Here is a 23473-nt window from a genome sequence, read left to right on the forward strand (position 1 = left end):
ACACCTACTACAGTAGTACAAGTTTATATGCCAACTAGCTCTGCAGATGACGAAGAAATTGAAGAAATGTATGACGAGATAAAAGAAATTATTCAGGTAGTGAAGGGAGACGAAAATTTAATAATCATGGGTGACTGGAATTCGAGAGTAGGGAAAGGGAGAGAAGGAAACATAGTAGGTGAATATGGATTGGGGGAAAGAAATGAAAGAGGAAGCCGTCTGGTAGAATTCTGCACAGAGCATAACTTAATCATAGCTAACACTTGGTTCAAGAATCCTAAAAGAAGGCTGTACGCATGGAAGAATCCTGGAGATACTGGAAGGTATCAGATAGATTATATAATGGTAAGACAGAGATTTAGGAACCAGGTATTAAATTGTAAGACATTTCCAGGGGCAGATGTGGACTCTGACCACAATCTATTGGTTATGAACTGTAGATTAAAACTGAAGAAACTGCAAAAAGGTAGGAATTTAAGGAGGTGGGACCTGGATAAACTGAAAGAACCAGAGGTTGTACAGAGTTTCAGGGAGAGCATAAGGGAACAATTGTCACAAATGGGGGAACGAAATACAGTAGAAGAAGGATGGGGAGGTCTGAGGGATGAAGTAGTGAAGGCGTCATAGGATCAAATAGGTAAAAAGACAAGGGCTAGTAGAAATTCTTGGGTAACAGAGGAATTTAATTGATGAAAGGAGAAAATATAAAAAAGCAGTAAACGAAGCAGGCAAAAAGGAATACAAACGTCTCAAAAATGAGATCGACAGGAAGTGCAAAATGGCTAAGGAGGGATGGCTAGAGGACAAATGTAAGGATGTAGAGGCTTATCTCATGAGGGGTTAGATAGATACTGCCGACAGGAAAATTAAAGAGACCTTTGGAGATAAGAGAACCACTTGTATGAATATCAAGAGCTCAGATGGATTCTAAGCAAAGAAGGGAAAGCAGAAAGGTGGAAGGAGAATATAGAGGGTCTATACAAGGGCGATGTACTGGAAATGGAAGAGAATGTAGGGCGATGTACTGGAAATGGAAGAGAATGTAGATGAAGACGAAATGGGAGATATGATACTGCTTGAAGAGATTGACAGAGCACTGAAAGACCTAAGTCAAAACAAGGCCCCGGGAGTAGACAACATTCCATTAGAACTACTGATGGCCTCTACCATCTGGTGACCAAGATGTATGGCACAGGCGAAATACTCTCAGACTTCAAGAAGAATATAATAATTCCAATCCCAAAGAAAGCAGGTGTTGACAGATGTGAAAATTACCAAACTATCAGTTTAATAAGTCACAGCTGCAAAATACTAATGCGCATTCTTTACAGACGAATGGAAAAACTGATAGAGGCCAACCTCGCGGAAGATCAGTTTGGATTCCATAGAAATGTTGGAATACGTGAGGCAATACTGACCGTATGACTTATCTTAGAAGAAAGATTAAGCAAAGGCAAACCTACATTTCTCGCATTTGTAGACTTCGAGAAAGCTTTTGACAATGTTGACTGGAATACTCTCTTTCAAATTCTAAAGGTGGCAGGGGTAAAATACAGGGAGAAAAAGGCTATTTACAATTTGTACAGAAACCAGATGGCAGTTATAAGAGTCAAGGGACATGAAAGGGAAGCAGTGGTTGGGAAGGGAGTGAGACAGGGTTGTAGTCTCTGCCCGATGTTATTCAATCTGTATATTGAGCAAGCAGTAAAGGAAACAAAAGAAAAGTTCAGAGTAGGTATTAAAATCCATGGAGAAGAAATAAAAACTTTGAGGTTCGCCGATGACATTGTAATTCTGTCAGAGACAGTAAAGGACTTGGAAGAGCAGTTGAACGGAATGGACAGTGTCTTGAAAGGAGGATATAAGATGAACATCAACAAAAGCAAATCGAGGATAATGGAATGTAGTCGAATTAAGTCGGGTGATGCTGAGGGAATTAGATTAGGAAATGAGACACTTAAAGTAGTAAAGGAGTTTTGCTATTTGGGGAGCAAAATAACTGATGATGGTTGAAGTAGAGAGGATATAAAATGTAGACTGGCAATGGCAAGGAAAGCGTTTCTGAAGAAGAGAAATTTGTTAACATCGAGTATAGATTTAAGTGTCAGGAAGTCGTTTCTGAAAGTATTTGTATGGAGTGTAGCCATGTATGGAAGTGAAACATGGACGATAAATAGTTTGGACAGGAAGAGAATAGAAGCTTTCGAAATGTGGTGCTACAGAAGAATGCTGAAGATTAGATGGGTAGATCACATAACTAATGAGGAGGTATTGAACAGAATTGAGGTATTGAACAGAATTGGGGAGAAGAGGAGTTTGTGGCACAACTTGACTAGAAGAAGGTATCGGTTGGTAGAACATGTTCTGAGGCATCAAGGGATCATCATTTTAGTATTGGAGGGCAGCATGGAGGGTAAAAATCGTAGAGGGAGACCAAGAGATGAATACACTAAGCAGATTAAGAAGGATGTAGGTTGCAGTAAGTACTGGGAGATGAAGAAGCTTGCACAGGATAGAGCAGCATGGAGAGCTGCATCAAACCAGTCTCAGGACTGAAGACCACAACAACAACAACATGTAAATTAATATGAAATGTGCACTTCTTGGTTGTATTATTTCCTTTCACTGATGGGATGTGAAAGGACTGAGTGGTTGTACACCTTTCTCGGGGTGTATATGCCCCAGGACAACCACGAAAAATTTGAAACATTTTCGTCCAGGAAAAATCTGGGAAATACCTGGGAATCTTTTAGAATTATGGGAATTTTTTGTTGCATCAAAAGCTTTAGCATGAAGACTATTCAACGCAGGCCCCACCAGAAAACAACACCCACTTGAAATGGTGCCCATTAAGGGTCTTAACTTTCTTGTGTGCTGCCGAGAGCTACTATGCACTTAAAAATGCAGTCAATAATTATTAAACTTATCTGAAATAGTTACTCACTTCCTGCCAGAGACATCTCCTGGCACTTGTAAGACCTGTACTGTCATGTGCTGTGATGTACCCACCATGACCTGTCTTTCTTGTGGGCCTCCTTTTGATGAACATGACATTACAAGTGTTTACATTTCTAACAGATCACAATAAAATATTGTGAATGGTGGTTTGAGAAACATTACTTTCAAAGTAAATTTCCTTTTCTGCAAAATGAATTATGTTACATGCGATGAATTTCTTAAACCACAGAGCATTTGACTCTCATTCAAAACTTAACACTTTGAGGACCAGCCATTTACAAAAATTTCTGGATCAGAAGACTAGCCATTATTTAAAATTTTACTGGTACATTTGTGTTTGATACAACTTAATGGGTAACACATGCTAAAAAAGACCCAGATAGTTTTTCATATTTCCTTTATAAATTACAAACTATGCAATAAGGATGGCAAAAAGTATAATTATCTTTCAAAAAAAGAAAAAAAAGGAAAGGGGGTGGGGTGGGATGGGGGATGTGAGGTGAGTTCTTCAGCAATTTCGCAAGTAATGGAGTGTTCAATGGAAAACTCAAAGTGCTTGTGGAACATGTATTCAGCCAGATAACCCACAGAATGTTTGGTGAACAACACTGAAATTTACAATCATGCTTGTCAGAAATATTCTGCTGCTACAATTTAAACTGTGCTATTAGGATCCTACCCTACCACATGCTCAGAAAAAACAGCAAAAAATATTTGATGACCAGTATTATGTGTGAAAGTCTAGCTTTTCTTGATGAAAAATATCATCTAGTAGTCATATTTTGCAAAGAAAGAATACATATTAGGACACCATATTTTTCCAAATTCAAAGCTTGCTGCCAGGCCACTACTGAGGTCTCTGTTTCCATATTGTAGCATGAGCATAGCGCTTCTTATATTTTGGTGTTATGTGTTCAGAAACTACTGTGGTGTACTTAGTGAATTCAAATTTATACCTTTTTAATACCAATAAATGCTATGTCAATTTACTATGCATTAAAGATCTTTCCAAAATGTGTGTTTTTGCTGGGAGTGCTGGGAAGTTCTATGCCGATGTATAAAACTTTACCATTTAAAGGACTGATATGTTTTACAGTTCCAAGGAAAAGTACATTGTCACTTAACATTGAAAAATGTACTTTTGCATGGGGTATAGTGTATTTTCACCTGGAAAAATAAGCATTTTCACCCAGAAAAAAGTATATTTTTAACCAGTAAGTCTGTGGAAAATCCAGGAATATTTTTCATGGCTGTGTATACACCCTGTTTGTGCAAGCTTTTACTAGTCTAATTTTAATTTCAATTAAGGGACTGATCTATAGAGGCTGAAGAATATTCATAGCTTCTGTCACGGATTTTGGAGTTTTATCAATAGGCTCTTCTGAGACACATGTCATATTTCCTTGAGTGTGTTCCAGTTAATTTTTTTTAGCATTTCTGTTTACACCCTCTCACCAAACAAGGCCTAAGACCACATTGTCTTTCTTTGTATGTCTTTGATGTTCTCTGTTAGCCTGAAATGGGTTCTGTACATTTGAGCAGTATTCAAGTATGGGCTGACCAGTCTTTCATGGGTAAATGTAAGTTTCAGAGTATCCTGCAAATGCACTGAACTCTGCCACTTGCTTTACCTGCAACTGAGTCTATGTGATCTTTTCACATAATTTATCAATAGAATGTTACTACCAAGAATTTATATTTCATGACTGTATTTGTGAGTCATTAATCCTATAGTTAAACGCTACCTCCCTTTTAAATTCCATAAATGTAGAACTGTATCATAGGAACAGAGATGTCACTAGAATAAACAGTACTACCTCTCATTCAGCTTGCAGGATTTTTCTGTTCAGCTATCTGTATAATCAGAGAACTTGTGAAAACATGGACGAATAAGGTTTCTTTTTAATTTGGTCCATAACTTGTAGGGATTCTCAGTTTTTTGTTTTATGTTAGATGGGATTGAGTTGAAGACCTTCATATTAGACATGGAATCCACTCTAACCTAAGATGCAGAGGCAATATCTACAGAATATTATTATTTATGCCCTGTATTGTGGTTGTGCAGATTACAATACAGTGGAAACTGATTTTTGTTTCTGTATAGTAGAAACTGATTTTTGTTTTTAGTGGCAAAGACCAGTAAAAACTAAATGCACAACAGAGTAATGTGAGAATTTCTCAATCTGTGAAGAGGCTTTTGCAAAATGTTTGATTACCTCCTTTGTACAGTGGTTTTACTGCACACTTTTGAAGAATAAACATTGTTAATTTTGCCAGTATTTCTGAAGAAATAATTTTGTAAGACACGGAGTGAAAATATATAAAATCACTTAATTTTAGAAAAGATAGAAAGAGAATGTAAAAAATTAAACCCAGCTGGAAAATGGCTGGATAATAACACAGTAAATTAAATTGCATATGTGAAGCACATTGTTCAAATAAGTGATAGCAAAGAGGATTTGCAGTTCATGACAAGTTCTTACAGAAATATTGCAAGGAAAACAGCTTTAGAAATTAATGAGGAGCAAACTGAGTACATGGTCATGAGTAAGACAATCAATGATGGTCACCACAACAGTTGATGAATTCACTTATAAAAGATTAGACACATTTAATTATTTGGAAGTATTTTTAGTGAGTAGGATAGAAAGGAAATGGAGACTAAGGCAAGGGTCTCAGCCACAAATACAGCCAATTTTTGGCTATGGTATATGCTCTGCAGTAGACCAGTTTTGAGGTCAGACTGTACCACAGTGTAATTCTCCCAGTAGCTCTATATGGGTGTGAAATATTTACATTAAGGAAAGTAGATGAACAAAAACTGCTAGTCTTCAAGAAGAAGATATTAAGGAAAATATTTGGCCTCAAGACAAACACCTAGCTACAGGAAGGGAAGATATTAAAAAGCCAGGAACTGGCAGATCTATGCATACAAGCTGATGTTGGCTGAAGGATGAAGAAAGGAAGACTGATGTGGGCAGAACACTTAATTAGGATGGAAGAGGAAAGACTACTGTAAGATTATCAGGATCTGTGGAGGACAGAAGGGGCTGATGAGAACCACAGACAGGATGGAAGGACAATTGTGACAGAAATGCAGAGAATGGACCATGACAGTCAGGAACAGAAATGACTGGTGGAGGAATGTAGAGCATGTATGTGGTCTCACAGGCCAAAATGGAAACTAAGAAGAAGAAGAAGAAGAAGCCAACAGAATGATCTCCAAGATGACAGAATGACAGCCAGTTCTGAGTGGAGAACATAAAGTACTGAGATTCTTGATTAGTTTGTCTGTATGTTCTGGTTTTTTGTCTATATATGTTATTGTTAGAGAGGACACATCCTGTTATGTGACTGGCCATTGTCAAACATAGAAGTAGCTTCTGGAGTGCTCCAGGGTAGAGTGTTGAAGCACTTGCTGTTCATGTTGTATATTGATGACCTAGCAAACAATATTACTAGTAATCTTGACTTTTTCCAGATGATGCAGTTATCTGTAATGAAGTACAGTTAGAAAAAAGCTACACAAATATTCAGTCAGATCTTGATAAGATTTTGGACTGGTGTAAAGTTTTTCAGCTTGCTTCACACACACACACACACACACACACACACACACACACACACACACACACACACACAAAAAAACATTGAGTCATAGTTTTAATTTTTCATCTCATACAGATACTTTGGCGTAACACTTCGTAGGGGCATAAAATGGTAAAATCACATAGGTCATAGGTGCAGTCATAGGTAAAGCAGATGGCAGACTTCAGTTCATTAGTAGAACACAAGGGAAATGCAATCAGTCTACTAAAGAGATTGCTCACAAAACAATTGTGCAGCCATCCTAAAATATTGCTCTAGTGTGTGCAACTTGTACCAGATAGGATTAAAATGGAGAATGATTGTACAAAAATGAGTGAAGTGCAAATGGTCACTTATTTGTTTGACCCATAGGACAGCATCATTAAAATTCTGAAGAAACTAAACTGACAGGCACTTGAAGATAGATGCAAACCATTCCATGAAAGCCTTACAAGGTTGGACTAATTAAAGTGTGCACAAAAGTTTAGGAATCATTTTTCCCATGCTCCATACGTGGATGAAATGAGAAGAAGCTCTAATAACTAGTACTATGCTAGTTCCCCCTGCCATACACTTCGCAGTTGTTTGCAGAACATAGATTTAGATGTATGCATTTTAGGTGGTTACCCAGCTATACTCCAAAGAATTTTATGCAATTTTTTGTGTGGTATGTGAATATTAATGTCTGCTTCTGGTAAGAGCAAGTCAATTTTTATATATCTAAATAAGCACAATCTGAGTTTATGTAAGATCAAGTCTATCCATTTCTGCTGTTGTATAATGTAGCCTATCAGACTGAACAATAATGACGTATATTTTTCTAAATGCAGGAGGGCAGCAATAACAATAGGTGGCAGGAAGAAGCTACTACAATAACCAAAGATGGAGCTATGGACACAGCTACATATGTACCTGAAACCACTACGGAACAAGATTCTGACAAAGGTATCACAAATTTTATAGACTGATGGAAGCCTTAGTGCTGCAGTTGGACATTTGCACTGCTAACCTCAAGGATGGCTGACATGTAGAGTATCATTGCTCATTAGCCACAATGTAAACTTTTTATACAAACTTACATATTTGGATATTGTTGAACATATCACAGTGATACTGAAGGCCTGTGTGTGTATAGGAATAACTATGGGCGGACAAACAGACAATCAGAGTTAGATTTCTTGATGTATAATCATTGATTACGTTGTCAAAAAGTTTAATTTCAACTGTTGTTCAACACGCATTGCATACTAACTATTTTATACTAATTTTGGCCAAGAGACTATTTAATAATGTAGGTATTATTCATAAATCACTAAAGAAGGAAAAAGAGAAAAAGAAAGAGAGAGTGAAAGAATCATATTTCCTCACACTCCTAACTTACTGCAACAAATTTTATGAACATCATAAACATTTACACAAATTATGTTAGTAATATAATTTTATAATAAATGTTAAAATATAATTGTCTCAGTGAATATTTTCTTTTTTTCTTAGATTTGTGCCTGAGAAATACGTAAACAGACATGTACATTACTTATTGAACCTCACTCTCCTTACAGAACTGAATGAATGGGATGTACCTGATAAAAGTGAGACAGTGACTGCATTTTGTAGACTCAGCCTTCTGGCATCTGGAGAGCAGGTGTGTCTATATCTGGGAGGGCTTCCCTGCAATATTGCTCAAATTCTACAGCAGTACACAGGAAGGTAACACATGTCATTTGTTGTTTGTATGCAGTGACTAAAATTTTTATTTATGCTACATTATGATCATTCATTACACATAGATAAAATTTCCACGCAACACTGTACAAAAATCGTACAGTGTGTGAGACCAAATGTAAAATGATGTGCAATAATACTTTTGCTACTGCTGTTGCTGATCTTCTTTACATATATAAATTAAAGTCCCTTGCTTGCCTCTGATTAATCTCCGGAACTATTGTAGAGATTTGTTCATAGGAAAACCAGTTTATGAGAAATGTTTGTGTCCACAATTTACAAATATTCTGTGGCAAATTAGCTGAACTATGAAGACTTAGTAAACTGCCACCTGTGAATATGATGCCACTGCCATCTAGCAGTGAATGGTAGAACTCATTGGACTCACAGCTTTATGTGAAATGACTCTTCAGACTGCCAGTTTCTGTTTGCCGCAGATTAGCAGTTGCAATTTATACTCATAATTCACTACAAATTCTTTGAAAAATGTGCAGCAAGTTACTGAACTTTGAAATATCATAATAAATATTGTAGGGAAGCAGCCTACTCACGCTGTAGTAAATTCACATCATTTTCCATTGTGTGCCAGCCAGTCTGCTGTAACTAGCTCTGACGTCATAAATGTTGCGCAATACTTTAAAAATCAAGCAAAAGAACCTAAAACTTTTCTAGCATGCCAGAAATAATGCTAAATTAATGTGTGTTAAATATCAGTTCGATAACTTCAGTCATTTTCGAAATTTGGGCGTTTTTCTGAAAAAATCATTGGCGCAACAGAAAAGAGCTAGAGACTTCAAAATTTATATTTAGATTCATCTTTCATAATGATTTAATAATAACAGTACTTTGGATTTCACAAATGAAGACTTTAGTGGAAATTCATGATTTTGTGGTTTTCATCTCAAAACTGAAGGAAGCAAGATAGATTAAGTAGGCTAATAAATAAGGCTAGGATGTTTAGATTTAAATAGGTTGGAGGTCCGCTATGATTATGAAGATGTGTAAAGTTTCTTTTTAATACCTATAAAATTATAGCGATAGCGGATCTCAAAAGGGGCAGTTCAGAGCTCATCTACTGCGTGCAGTGTAATTTAATTAATTCTCTCGCCCAAAGTATTTAACTTAGCCACATCAAAATTTTATTATCAATACTTACCTGCGTGCTGAATGCACGTTTAAATTAAGAGCTTCTTCGGCCATCAGCAAAAGAAGCTATAAATTATTATGTAACTTGAAGTGGTGCGTTACTAGCCCAGCGGCTAGTCGAGAGAGCCGAAAAGATCAGGCGTTCCCTTCGCCGTCCGCACTGCGGGTTTATATATAAGGACGCTGCGCGAGGAAGGAAGGCCCCAGTTCTCTCCAGACGCTGAATGACACGCCATCTGTGTCGGTAGTCGCGTCGCATCAGTGTATCTGCTACAAACAGCCTCGGGAACCATGAAAACATTTTATGTGAAGTGTTAATTCTGGAATGATTTTCATTATCTAGCTTCAGTTTGCGTATTGTCGTATTTTCAAGTGCCGTCGCGGGACAGACATTCTACCAAATATTTAGCGTGGCGTTTGATGAAATATTTTCATCAAATTATGGCGAGCATTCTTTTTAACATTTAATTCGGACATTTATAGTTGCATTAGCTCATTAGACTCTGAACTGCTCTGTTAGTTAGGTTGTAGGAATACTTGTGTTTTTTATCAGTGAATTTCAGATTATACTCAACTATTTTGGAAAACCGTTTTTGATTAGAAATCCCGGACAATCTCCTAATTCCTCAGAGCTATAAGCTGCAGCTATAATAGTATCTCAATTGAAGTGGGCACTAGGATATCTAATTACTGGCTCCATGTTTTATTAAATCACTTTCTGGGTGCCAAGAAGTAAATAGAGAGCCAGTGTTGAGAACGGCGAAAGACAGCATTAACAACATACTAAAAGCCAGAAACTGATTCTACATGCAAGTGTTTATCCAGCAATTAATTTTTACAACTAATCCGCCGCCCCACAATATGACCAATAATGAAAAGATAACCACCTCATCATCAGACAGTGATGTGAGACTTAAAATGTGAAAGTATCTTTAAGCAATATTTTTCTTGTAATTATTTGAGAACAACTGCACAGCAAAAAAAACATGTAAATCTAACTTCTGTTTTTATTTTATTTTACTTTTTATAATTAACTTTGCTTCATTTACTAACAGTATGTTCTTTCAGCAGCACTGCAGATGACTCGATTTTCAGCTTTCTGCTTTCCTTGAATCAAATCTAGATGCAGATATGATTCTTTGTCGGCCACAGTGAAAAAGCTGCCACATTCTGCAACAAAGAATTGTGGCAATGAGTTTCAACAGTGCATCACAGTGTGTACTAAGATTCACAAGAATAGTGGTCACAGGAGCTCAATATCATGGATGTTTTTTCTTATTTTTTCTTTTATTTGTGCCATCCCAGCCAGCTTCCAATACATATTGAATTACTCCAACACATATACACCCAAGATTCACATACAGTACTCACATTGGTTGTAAACATATTTCTTACATCACAAAGTGCACCCATCATTGTCATGAGTGGTCACTCCAAATGTCAATCCAATATGGAACACGTAACAGTCATGCCTCCAGACAACTTTCTGGCATGTGCTGCTTACATCACTCATGTTATGTGAAAGTGATGATATACAGTTACCTAATGTTGTTCTCTGAATTTTAACATAACTCTATCCAGTAGCCCCCAAAGAAAATACTACTGTGCCAGATACATTGTCTGACCCTGGATACATAATGCTACCTGTATCATGCTGGGCTGGGTCAATAGTATCATACAATTCACTCAAGGATGAACCTTATCTAGCATCACAATGTCTGGTATCACCAACAAGAAGAAATAAGGGAGACACCAAAACACAGCTATACTAAATACACTGATGAGTCAAGACAATCATTACCACTGCTTAATTGTTTAGTACACAATGAGTACAACAAAAATTTTGTGTGACGTGGATTTGACAAATCTTTGCTAGGTTTCTGCAGGTATGTGGCACCAGGTATCTGTATATATGTCAAAAAATTACCATAAAATAAGAGCCACTGGTTTGTGGGTGTGGAGGTTGCACCCAACAGCGTGCCAAATGTGTTCCATTGGGTTCAGATCAAACAAATCTGGTGGCAGAGACATCTACATGAGTTCACTATCATTCTCCTCAAATATATGTAGCATCATTCTGGCCTTTTGACAAGGACAATTATCCTGCTGGGAGATGCCATCACTGCCAGGAAAGGCATCAAGCAAGAATTATTTCCAATTTGTTTCTACTTCGTCTAACTTATGTCTCTTAACACCTTGTGTCTGCAACACTGCCAGGTAGCATTCAGTGTTGTGGAGGGCAGTTGTCATAATGTTTTGGTTCATAAATGTATACAGCAATAAGGTTTGAAAGATGCTTTCACACAGAATGACCCTTTTGTCATTTTTTATCTGAATTGCAGGGTAATTATGTACCAGCAAGTAGTTATCCATATGCCAGGGAAAGAGGTGCGATGTGATGACATTACTAGAGAGAGAACTCTAGATGTCTATATACAAGATGAAAATGGTTCATTTGATTATGATCTAAGTGTGTTGCTGAAAAGGATCTGGGATGAAAGCCACCCATCACTTCCATTTCAGGTGAGATGTAGTAATTTTCTGTATTATGTCAGAAAAAGACCATTAAAGTTTTAATAGATAGTCATATTATAATTCAGTACCTCTTCACGTAATCAGACTGAGCAGCATGCTTACTATTGTGCCCCTGAAAATTACATCAGAAACCACTCTGTTAATGCCCAACAGGAGCAGACATTTATCAAATATGGTACACTAAGTAACATGCTATTGTTTTACTTACACTGCTGTACAATGTAGTTAATGAAATTTTAGGAGTACCGGTAATATAAAATATACAATCATCGTTGTTTCTTTTTATTACATGTATAGAGTTATACAGCTATTTTCACCTATCACACTGAAACTCATGAAGTTCAATATTTCATCCTCAGATTCTCAACATGGAGTTAGTGAAGGATGGCCTAAATGACACTAGCACAGCCCCTCCTGACCCAGGTTTTGAATCAGATCCCAATGGAGAAATAACACCAGGTCTCTTAGCAGCTATTATTGTGGCCTGTATAGGAACTGTCAGCTTACTCCTGCTTTTTGGCTTAATGGTAAGTGCACTGTGAAATCTGAATAGTATACAGCTAATTACCTCCACAGCTAAATTGAGAAAATAATATTCAGTTTTGAGAAAATAGGCATATAGCTTTGTCACACACATAAATGGTTCTTGCTTTTCATTATTCTAATATGCAGAGAAATTCTCTGTGCATTCAGGTACTGATGGTGCTATCTGCTTTATCAAAAATTTGATGTTTAGTGTATATGCACCAGGATCTAAGTTGTAAGTTACGGGAAACCAGTGTCATGTTCTTAGTCTTTCTTGTCCTCTTTTATTGTCAATGAAGAACCTCATCAAGTACAATATGAAGAAAAACTTATGCATTTGAATAACAAGTCATGGTGTAGTATTTAAAATCAGGATACTGATAGTGAGTCTGAAACTTCAAACCCTGTTCATTGTGTACTAATTTGTCACCTATAGATGTGTTTCATTTTGCTTAAATCAAGTTTAAGAATAACTGTTCATTTAGCTGAAAACTTAAAATTTAATAAAAAATCAAGCATTCATGAGAAATCACCTACTGATGGAAAGAGTTTAGAAATAATAATGTGCAATAATAGCTAAAAATAATATTGTATATAATTTTTGTTAATAGAAAAGACTTACCAGTTTTCTTCTTAAATCCATCAGTCTGATTAGAAAAAATGTCATAGAATTCTTTTTTTATCCTAAAATGAAATATTAGGAGAGATGTGCTAGAAGTACTACTGGCTTCTTTCACATGACAGAGTGCTTGTGAACTACAATGTTACCTATAAAGCATTCTGACAATGATGTCACACTCTTAGATTACCTATTGAACTTATGACATGAATCAGATGGTATAAATACTGCATACAAGCAGCTATTCTAGCACCTTTACAGTCTGGATGCTGTGAGTAATTGGTTCTAATGTGGTGGGTTGAAGAAGTGCAAGATAGGTGAAGGTCAGCGTGAGACAATACGTAAGGAGGAGGAGGGACAAAAGGGAATGAAATAAAAGACTTCTAAGAAAACAGTGTGCTGCAGAGTAGCGGACCCATTAGATACAGAGGTCAAGAAGGATCGTGCAATGCTTGCATTGAAATATCTTCTGCACTGCAAGGATCTTCTGTCTTCACAGTTTGATCCATCTTCTATGTTGCCTCCCTGCATTTTTCTTCCCTGCTGAATGGATAGATAGATACTTTTCAATCCATAGATGCATAGTGGGCAGATCCTCAAGGACCTTTCAGTCTCCACAGAAACTTTGATTCATATGCTTCTTTATTTGATTTTTCCCCCTTTTGAGCAGAGAAGTATTGCATCATGTATTTAGGTAATCCATCATCAACCATCTGCTGCAAATGTCTTCTTCCATTTCTCTATGTATTTTTACATTTTATTGATTAGAGCATGCATATACAGTTTGTATCATATATCTTCATTCGTCTGTCTGCCTTGTAGAATGCAGCTTTCCACAGTAACTTTGTTTCAACTGATTTTTTTGCTTTTCCTTTTGAGTGGGAATGCAGCTTTCACATACATGTAATGATGTGCATTACCATTGATTAGTGGAATTTTAGCAGTGTGTCCTTTCTGGTCTTATTCAGTAGTGTTTAGTGCATTCCACCATTTATACATGGTGTGTTGTGTAAGATATGACATCTCTTATTATGTCAGTGGTTCAAGGTACTGAAATGAGGTTGTCAGAAATTGATAATAAGTAGAGTAGATGTTAATTTTGGTATTTGCAGTAATTGATATTCTTAACTCTTGTTCAATGGAAATACTGGCCATTTTTTTCTGTACTTAATGGTATACAAAAGATCTAGAAAATATGATAACAGTGGTACAATGTTTATCAATGATGGTGTTGTAACTTTTCTAAAAATACCTTGAGGGAGATTCTAAAATTGAGAGGCCAGGTGGCTGGAGTCCACCATTGCCACCTCTGCCAATACACAAGAGCTCTCATCCCAGTCTGAATTATTTTATGCAATGAAAAATAAAAAAAAGGATAATACAATAAAATTCAGCATGTCCTGGACCTACTTAACTTGACAGAAATACAGGGTTTACCATAATTTTTGCAAATGAAAGTCTGTCCTGATTTTTAGCATATTGGAAGTGACTGAAAGTTATGCCAAATAAGTGCATATCGTCATGTTTAAGTGAACAGTTTTGTGGAAAAAGCTACATTTCCAGAATGAAATTTCACTCTGCAGTGTAGTGTGTGCTGATATGAAACTTCCTGGCAAGTTAAAACTATGTGCTGGACCGAGACTCAAACTCAGGACCTTTGTCTTTCGTGGGCAAGTGCTCTACTGATTAAAGTAAAGCTGTGAGGATGGGTCGTGAGTTGTGCTTGGGTAGCACCGTCAGTAGAGCACTTGCCCGCAAAAGGCAAATGTCCTGAGTTCACATGTCAGTCCTGCACACAGTTTTAATCTGCCAGAAAGTTTCAAGTGACATTTTGTTTTAAGGTTTCCCTTTTAACTCTGCATCACAACTTTTGCTATTTACTTTTCCCAGCTGAAAAAGAAACATCACCCACTTTATATGGTGTTCATATTTTTGGAGAAAGATTCTGTTTCAATGATAACAAAATTTCCATCATAAATAGATACTGTTCATCATTGCCTATGTAAACATAGTTACATTATCACAGTGATTATATTTTCTCATGACTTAATACTATATAAATGATTTTAAACAACTAGCTCTCCATTTACAAGTGTCTTTGTGTCTAAAAACTGATTTAGTTGGCTTTATTTTATCATGAACAGTACATTTTCTCAATTCCATATGGTATCAAGTTAGCATTGAGTCATTAAAAGTACCTGTAATTTGAAGGAAATGTTGGTTTCCTAATAGTTCATTTAAATTACTGATAATTGCCAAGGGATCAGAAGCATTAGTGGCAGAGACAGCTTTTTTAAGTATGATGTAAAGTGTGTTATTTTCCTTTTGCCACCTTCTTCTACAACATAAACACTAATCACTGACAGAGGACTCGCAGCAAATCTTAACATCACTATTATTAATGTTTAGTTTATGAAAAGTCTTTGACGACCACTTTTTGTTCACCGTAACTCCTATATATCAATATGATCATCTTTCTTCTGTAGCCACATGACATGCAATATGAAACAGATTTAGACATTGACAGTTGATAGTGAACTGTGTAGCTGGGTAACCGATATTAATCTTAGGTGCAGTTTCACAACTGATGTAAATATAGGTCATGCCTGCATTGAACAACATGAGTCCTGACAAGAAAGCATCGAGATTGTTTGCAACTGAGGAACTATTTGTCATGGTGTATTACTGTTCTATTACTGTACTGTTCTGTTGGGCTTAAATTGTGTCCACATGTTTCTTGACAGACTGGATGAGGAGTTCACTACTGAGTTTTTGAATGTATATTGTCATGTAAAATTTCACTTTGGATAGCAGGCAGTATTTTGTTGATTGTTAACTTCCTCTAACATCAAGTAATACTTGTGCTGTGTAGTTATTGAAAGTTATATTTTATTGTGATTAAGTTAATTAAAAGACTCTGCAGTTAAGTGAGTGCTGAGTTCTTGTTTTAAGTGGACATGATTAAGAGTTTATGTTATATGATAACCTGAAGGGCTAACCTGTATAGGCCTAATTTTTGCAGCTCATAAACAATTAAAATTCATGTAATATAAAGTATATAGAGTGATTTAGTTCTAGTTTTAAGTATACAGCCTGTGTTCCAACACAATACAATTGTGGATGTGGCCATAGTGTAGTCAGAAGGGGAGTAGTATGTGTAGATGTTAGGTTGGAATTCCATTGTGGTGATTGTAGTAGAGAACTAAATGGGAAACTCATTAGGTCTCTCCCATGGAACCATAGGCTCTGCAGAAAAGACAAGTGAATCACAAACAGGAAGCAAAGATTTGTACCCTTCAGTGTTCAGCCAGGAAAATAAGTGTAGGTTACCAAGGAAAGTGATTAGGAAGAAACAAGTCTCGCTGCTGGGTAGTAGCCATGGCAGGGGTGTATGCCAAATGGTACAGGAACGGGGAACCATGTCACAAATATTGGGAAGTCAAGTCCTAGTGTTAGGTAGGTGAGAGACAACATAGAGAAATAGTGTAACAAATCTGCGTACCAAGTTAACTGAGAACTGAGATGGTTGCTGCAGTCTTTGGAGAGAACTCATATGGGAACTATCCTGACTTATACTATTGGAAGATGGGAGTACACAAAGCATGATCCATGTCTTAATAGAAAGGAGAAAGACAGGTCAGCAGATTTGTTAGCTGAGACGATGGGGGAGGGGAAGGGGCATGATTACACATGAAAAAATTCCTGTATCTGCCGGTGTGAGAGAGACAAATTGAAATCATGAAACTTCCTAGTAGATTAAAACTGCATGTGTTGTACCAGATCTTGAGCCCAGAACCTTGCCTTTCAAAGACAATGCTCTTGCCAGCTGAGTCGTCACAACACAGCTCATGACCCATCCTCACACTTTACTTCTGCCATTACCTTTCTCCCACTTTCCAAATTTCACAGAAGGTACTGGCAGAAGTAAAGCTGAGAGGACAAGTTAGAAGCTGTGCCTCAATGGCTCTGGGTTTGAGATTAGGCCCAGTACACAGTTTTAATTTGCGAGGAAGTTTCACAGTTTTAATTTATCCCTTTTAGCTGTGTAAATGGACCTCAAGTAGCAATCTTTTCGCAGAGAAAATGTATCTTATTTGTAGACCTACTGACACATCCCAAATATCTATTGACACATCCAAAATCATAGTGAGCTGTTATAAATATGATCTGTGGAATAAGCAACAAAAAATACTAAGCTAAACAAACAATCATCCATGGGATAAGAGTTTCCTAATTTCTTCAGTAAGATTTATCCACTTAAGCTAGGTAATATTTTACATAAAATGTTGCATCTCGTGATTCTTTCAAATGAGAAAAATTGTATTTACAATAAATAGGAATTAAGGACTCAGAACAAAACACATAAATTTAAATAAATGGCAGACATAATCCACCTCATGGAGCACACTTGGAAGAAGGCATATGATATGTAGACTGGTAAATGGTTCTTTTGTTTTGTGTAACTTTGCATCAACAATCAGAAAAGTAGCAACGTGGAATAGCTCAACTTGTTCTGGTATCACTCCTAACACAGTTACTATTTTTATGTAATCTGTGTACAGCGTTTACATGAAATGTCAAAATACTTTTACAAGATGCTATTTTTGATCCTTATTGTTTAAAGGATAACTTACTTTTGGTTGATGGTTGCAATATAATTTTTCAATATAGATGGGTTTATTTAAGGAAGTATTATGTAAAACCAAGGGCACTCAAACTCTGACCTAAAACATATTTTTCTTCTGTGCAGATATCCACTATGTCATGTATCAAAATTATATAGTTTAGGAAATGTTATTATTGCAAAATGTTTTTCTCATAAGAAACACAAGATTAAACAAATATTATAATGAAAAGCCTTCATAGCTCCAGCATGACCATTTTGAAGCCCCAGTTTTTCTGACTATAAAAACATTATAAGGAAAGTGTTTTAGTTAATGAAATATTCAAGTTCAAGATTTAGTTTCTTGAATAATATTTGAAGATTTTTCCCAGGGATAAGCAATGATGGGGTAGATGGGTCTGCCACCCTCACCCTCCTACTGCTGTGGCAAAGAAAATCTTTCCTTTGTCTGCAGTTAGTGCAATATCCCAGTCAAGGACTTGTGCCACAGACTTTAATTTACTTTACTAAATGCGTATTAACTATTACATATATATCCTGCCTTTTATGCCATTATTAAAAATTTTAATACTTTGCATCTGAAAATCTTATAAATGCATTGTAAAAAATTACCTGCTTGGACAATAACACACTCAGGCATGCTCTAGTGGTCACCTCAAGGCATTCAAGTTCAGTCAGTTGCCAGTAATGTCTCAGGCAATCAATTACAGCCTAACAGTGTCAATCACCTCTGATCATAAATAATTAATCACTTATTGTGACTCTTGATCAGTTGACCACCAGCAAATCATTAGTTATGGGTTTATAACCACAATAATAATTTGCATTTGCCACTTGTATAAATAGATCAGCCTCCAATGAGTCTATATAAGGTATTAATCTGATTTTGTGAAAATAAATGGCCATTGTGAACTTCTAGCTGATCATCATTTGTGTTGTTATTAAAATAAATCCATACTGGCTGTATTTTAATTTTTCAAGTGTTGCCTTATTTACTGAAAACTGTTACTAGCATCTGTTTTATTATCTACTGAACCAGAGATATGACTTCAAATAAGGTAAGCAGATCGGCAGCCTTACAAGTCCATTTAGAAGACATACAGATCCCTAGAGTCAATAAACATAATAGCCTGCATTCGGAAGAGCGTGCTGCTCTATAGATATTATGAATACACTGTTGATTAAACTGAAAATAGAAATGAAATCTGTTCTATATTTTTTGTTACTGCTCACAACATTCTCCTGAAGATGAACAATAAAAAATTTTCACTCTTTGTGAAATATTGTAGTGAATTTGCAGAAATCTACTAAGTAAAATATCTTAAAACCAGTTGTTTGCCATTAATGTGTTATATATTCTTTTTCTTCAAAAGGTTTATGTAAGGCGCCGCCAGAAGCATTTCAACTATGGACAACGCTGCACTCCAGTATCTCTTGATGCTTATAGTGTTGACAGCATCTCTGTTTACGACAGTGTCAGGTCACGGAGGAAAGGTCTATTCAGATCATCAAAGAGATCCTATGGAAATCTAGCTTTTGATGACCCGGTTAGTTATTCTCAGCAATTTTACTGTTCTGTTTTTACTGTGTTATATTTCTTAACAATTACAAGATTTGTTCAGTTTTGAAGAAGAAAGCCTTGGGCAGATTCATTCTACAGTCTTTAAAAAGCAATCACAAACATGTTCACTCACAAGTTCATGTTTCACCTACTGAGAATCTGTTATGTCATCTTCTGTACATATCACATACATGGTTAAATCCTCAGTGTGATACAGACTCAAGAAATTGATACACTAATGAAATTAATTAAAAATGCATGAAATATAGAATAATTTATTAGTAGCCAAGAATAATAATGATCTTTTTTATTTTTCAGAACTCTCCTTCACATCCAATGAACTTTGCAGGTTTGGCAAATTTCAGTTCTGATACGTCTGGACTGCAAGAAGAGTTTGAAGCTGTTCCACAAGTTACAGTTACAACAGATGAACTCCCAGATGGTGCTGATGTGAAGAATCGATATTCTAATGTCATCCCTCTTCCAGAGACTCGTGTACATTTAACTGCAAAAGAAGGGGAGCCCCTCTCAGATTACATCAATGCCAACTATGTCAGGGTAAGAAGTAAAAGAATTTGGAAGTATGTCTATATTTACATGTTTCATACTGTGACTTATATAAAGTCTATCATAGTAACTGAGTGAGTAAAGTATCGCTGCTACTGATGATCTGAAGTAAGTTACTCAAATTTTACTTTCTCTCTCTCTATCAAGCACTGACTTGAGTGCACTCACATCCATTGTACTGATGTAAAATGAATGCAATTTCAGGACTATAACTTAGCAGATAATCCATCTTGTCTTTGGTGCACAGTACACTAGTTACTCCTCGCTTCCTTAGATTAAAGAAGGAAAATATCTGGTTACATTTCCAAAAGCAAGCATGAACTGCACAGGCAACATGTTCCATGTTCATCAGTAAAGACTGTCACCTCAGATCACAATATTGTGACAATATTGTCACAATACTGTGACCTTATGCAGTGTTCTCAGGTCGTATGTTGTTACATATTTTTCCCTGGGCAAGTGTATGATATGTTTCTGAATGGATTACTCTAAACATCTAGAACCAGAAACTGAGAGGAAGAGAGATTTAGGCACGCATATGCTAAGACCCCTGCACTACATGAAAAAAAAAAAAAAAAAAAAAATTATAATCAAAGACAGCTAAAGTTTTGCGAAAGTACTGAAGAAGAGATATTCTTGTTTGTAATCTGCTGTTCAGGTTTCAGTCCTAACTGTTTCTAATAGCCTGTGCCTTTGCTGCTGGCTTTAATTTAGCCACTTTTGCACCACCTTTCACAACTTACATAAGTCTTTTTTTTTTTTAAACAATGGGAAATCCAGCGTGGGATAGCAACTATATGTAAAGGATAGATGCTAATCACTTCATAGAGAAGGCACTGAGTGGCAGACAGGAGTACTAAAAAAGACTGCTGGATATTATTACCTACTGGACCAAGTCCATCAGACACAAACAAAACAAAACACACACACACACACACACACACACACACATTCACAGAGTCATGACTCACACTGAGGTAAGACCACTGCCCCTTCTGGGCATTAAGGGCTGACTGCAACTGTGTCTGAAATGAACAGCAGTCTTTGCTGGGATGCATAGTGGGGGTACAGAAGAGGTGTGAGGTTGGGAGGGTGAGGAGTAACATGGTAGGGTCAGGGGCAGGAGAAGATGCTAGTGCTGCCTATGGGAAGGTTCGGGGATCTCTTGGGTGACAGGATACTAGGCTGCAATGTGCAGTGCCAGGAGAACGGCGGTGGGGGGATGAGAGTGTGGTTCATCTGTAAAGCTGTAAAGGAGTCTATGTATAGAGAGTACTAGTGTGGCCCATCACATAGACACTGAAGCAATTCAGAGGTGGGATGCTAAATATGTTACCAGTAGGCTGAACAGCATGCAAGTATTATGGAGATGCTTCATGAACTCAGATGGGAATCAATGGAGGGAAGACCTTTCCACAGAATGCTGTTGAGAATATTTAAAGAATCGCTGTTTGAAGCTGACTGAAAAATGGTTCTACTGCTCCCAACATGTATTTTGCGTAAGGACCTTAAAGATAAAACAAGAGAGATTAGGGCTTATGCAGAGGCACAGTCATTTTTCTCTTGCTTCATTTGTGGGTGGAAAAGAATAGGAAATGTCTAGTAGTGGTCAAGATACCCTCTGTGATGCACTATACTATAGCTTTTGTAGTATGTATTTAGATGTAGAGAAAAGCAGCAAAGGGGAAAGGACTATTCAGGTGTGCTAGCAGGATAGAAGGTGTACGTAGTGCTGGACTGGGAGCAGCTAATTGGATAAGCAGGTTGAGGACAGGGACTAGCAAAAGTTGAGGACAGCAGGGTACAGCAAAAAGGATATATTGTTGGAAGAATTTCCTCCTATGCACTTCAGGAAAGCTGGTGTTCCTGACAAGAATCCAGGTATCTGGCAATCTTTTTTCTTTTGTCTGTGTCTCCTCTATTTGGTGAGTAGCATTTATTCTTTTCATTTTGTTGTTACACATCTCTCTTACTTTCTCTATAATGAAAGATACTATTCTGATTATAAAAATTTAATGCTTCTTCAATTGTAACTGTTTGCTCTACTTTCTTATATTATATGAACAAATGTACCCAACTTAAGTTGTATAGAGACGTTGTTACCAATATTTTTATTCATTAATAAATTATGCATGTTATAGACTATTTCTTTAATAATCCTTTTTTTTCCAGGGTCCAAATAATGAAGAGAAATTCTATATTGCTTGCCAAGCACCTCTTCAGTCAACAATAACAGATTTCTGGCGTATGGTTTGGGAACAACAGACTAAAGTCATATTGATGATCTGCAACCTGGTTGAGAGTGGCTCTGTGAGTTTTACAAATTTCTGAATTACTTTATACATGTGTCTAAATCTAAATCAATCTTTCTTTATATCCGCACATGTAACTTTCTATTCACACTTTGAAGGAGGAGGTCACACAGTTTGGAAGAATTCATTTGCTCTTTTCAAGCCAGTTGATTATATTCATTATTTCTCACATTTGTATTACAAATTCCAAAGAATATATTACAAACATAGATAGTTATTCACATTTCAGTTTAGATTATGGCTTTTACAAAAGTGCTTCTTCCAATTTAGTAACACAATATTGAACACCTTACCCCAATATCTACCACATAACTTTCTCCCAGCTCACTTGTGTTATAACATATTCTACAGTTTTATAACTAATATTTTCATGTTACCTGCACTTTGCATTTTAGCAATGGTAGAGTGTACTTATATCTATATGTTTAATAGTTACTTTTCCTTGCAGTGTAACATTCTTAAAATTTAACACGTACATGTAAGTCTCAGTCTGCCCTTTCTTTTACAGCGCACAATGTCTTAACTCTATGTAATTATCAAAATGTATGGGAAAGGTCTCAATAAAGGGCTTCTGTTGAGGAGGACTGAACATGGCAATTCCAAATTAAGTTCTTGTTGAAATAGAGGCCTAAGGATCATGTATTATCATTTAGTCTTAGTAAGGAATCCCATGGTGTCAATTAGATGTCTCTGAGTGCCTTTTTTTCCAGACTCATAAGTCTACAGGATATGACAATGAAGTTCACTGATTCATTTCCAAATAAATTTCTGTTGAAAAAATAAATATACTTTTACACTTCACAATTCAAAGTATTCCTTCTGAACTTAAACACCCTTCTCCATACCTGTTTTCCATTCTTCTGAGTGATTTAAAAATTGTAATATTAAGATAGTGCTCTTCCATTTGAAACTCTTGTTTTAGAATGATTAACATAATCTCCTGACTCATTATAATGATTTGTGATACATTTCCTACCATGAAGCAGTGATCTGAGTTTCACTTGTTTACCTTGTGCATGGAGATGGCATTCATGGGATTGTGAATGGTAACAGGACATAATGCTTTCTTATCATTCTGCTTAGTTCTTAACCTCCTCATACACTGAAGAATGAATTTCTCTTCAAAAGGCACTCACTGTAACAAGTTTCACCATTTCACTGTTTTCTGTGTTTATTTGTCGCACTTCACAAGGAATTCATTCACAACTCACTGATCTTCAAAACAACAATCCCTTTATATCATCACAATTACCAAACATATGTGCTAAGAAAATAAAACTATGCTCAGCACTATTTGACTGCAAGAGTCTAATTAT

General features: G+C 36.4%; 1 protein-coding gene across 1 annotated transcript in view; it reads left to right on the top strand.

Moving 5' to 3' along the window:
- The window catches only part of LOC124621817, a 524408-nt gene that overhangs the window by 492875 nt on the left and 8060 nt on the right, over positions 1-23473 (top strand). Inside the window, exons 13-19 of the mRNA XM_047147256.1 lie at positions 7377-7491; positions 8106-8253; positions 11757-11937; positions 12309-12476; positions 19091-19264; positions 19597-19836; positions 22018-22155. Coding sequence (XP_047003212.1) covers positions 7377-7491; positions 8106-8253; positions 11757-11937; positions 12309-12476; positions 19091-19264; positions 19597-19836; positions 22018-22155 — 1164 coding nt within the window. The remainder of the gene's footprint in view (positions 1-7376; positions 7492-8105; positions 8254-11756; positions 11938-12308; positions 12477-19090; positions 19265-19596; positions 19837-22017; positions 22156-23473) is intronic.

Source organism: Schistocerca americana, chromosome 7, assembly GCF_021461395.2.
Source record: "Schistocerca americana isolate TAMUIC-IGC-003095 chromosome 7, iqSchAmer2.1, whole genome shotgun sequence".
Taxonomy (NCBI): Eukaryota; Metazoa; Arthropoda; class Insecta; order Orthoptera; family Acrididae; genus Schistocerca; species Schistocerca americana.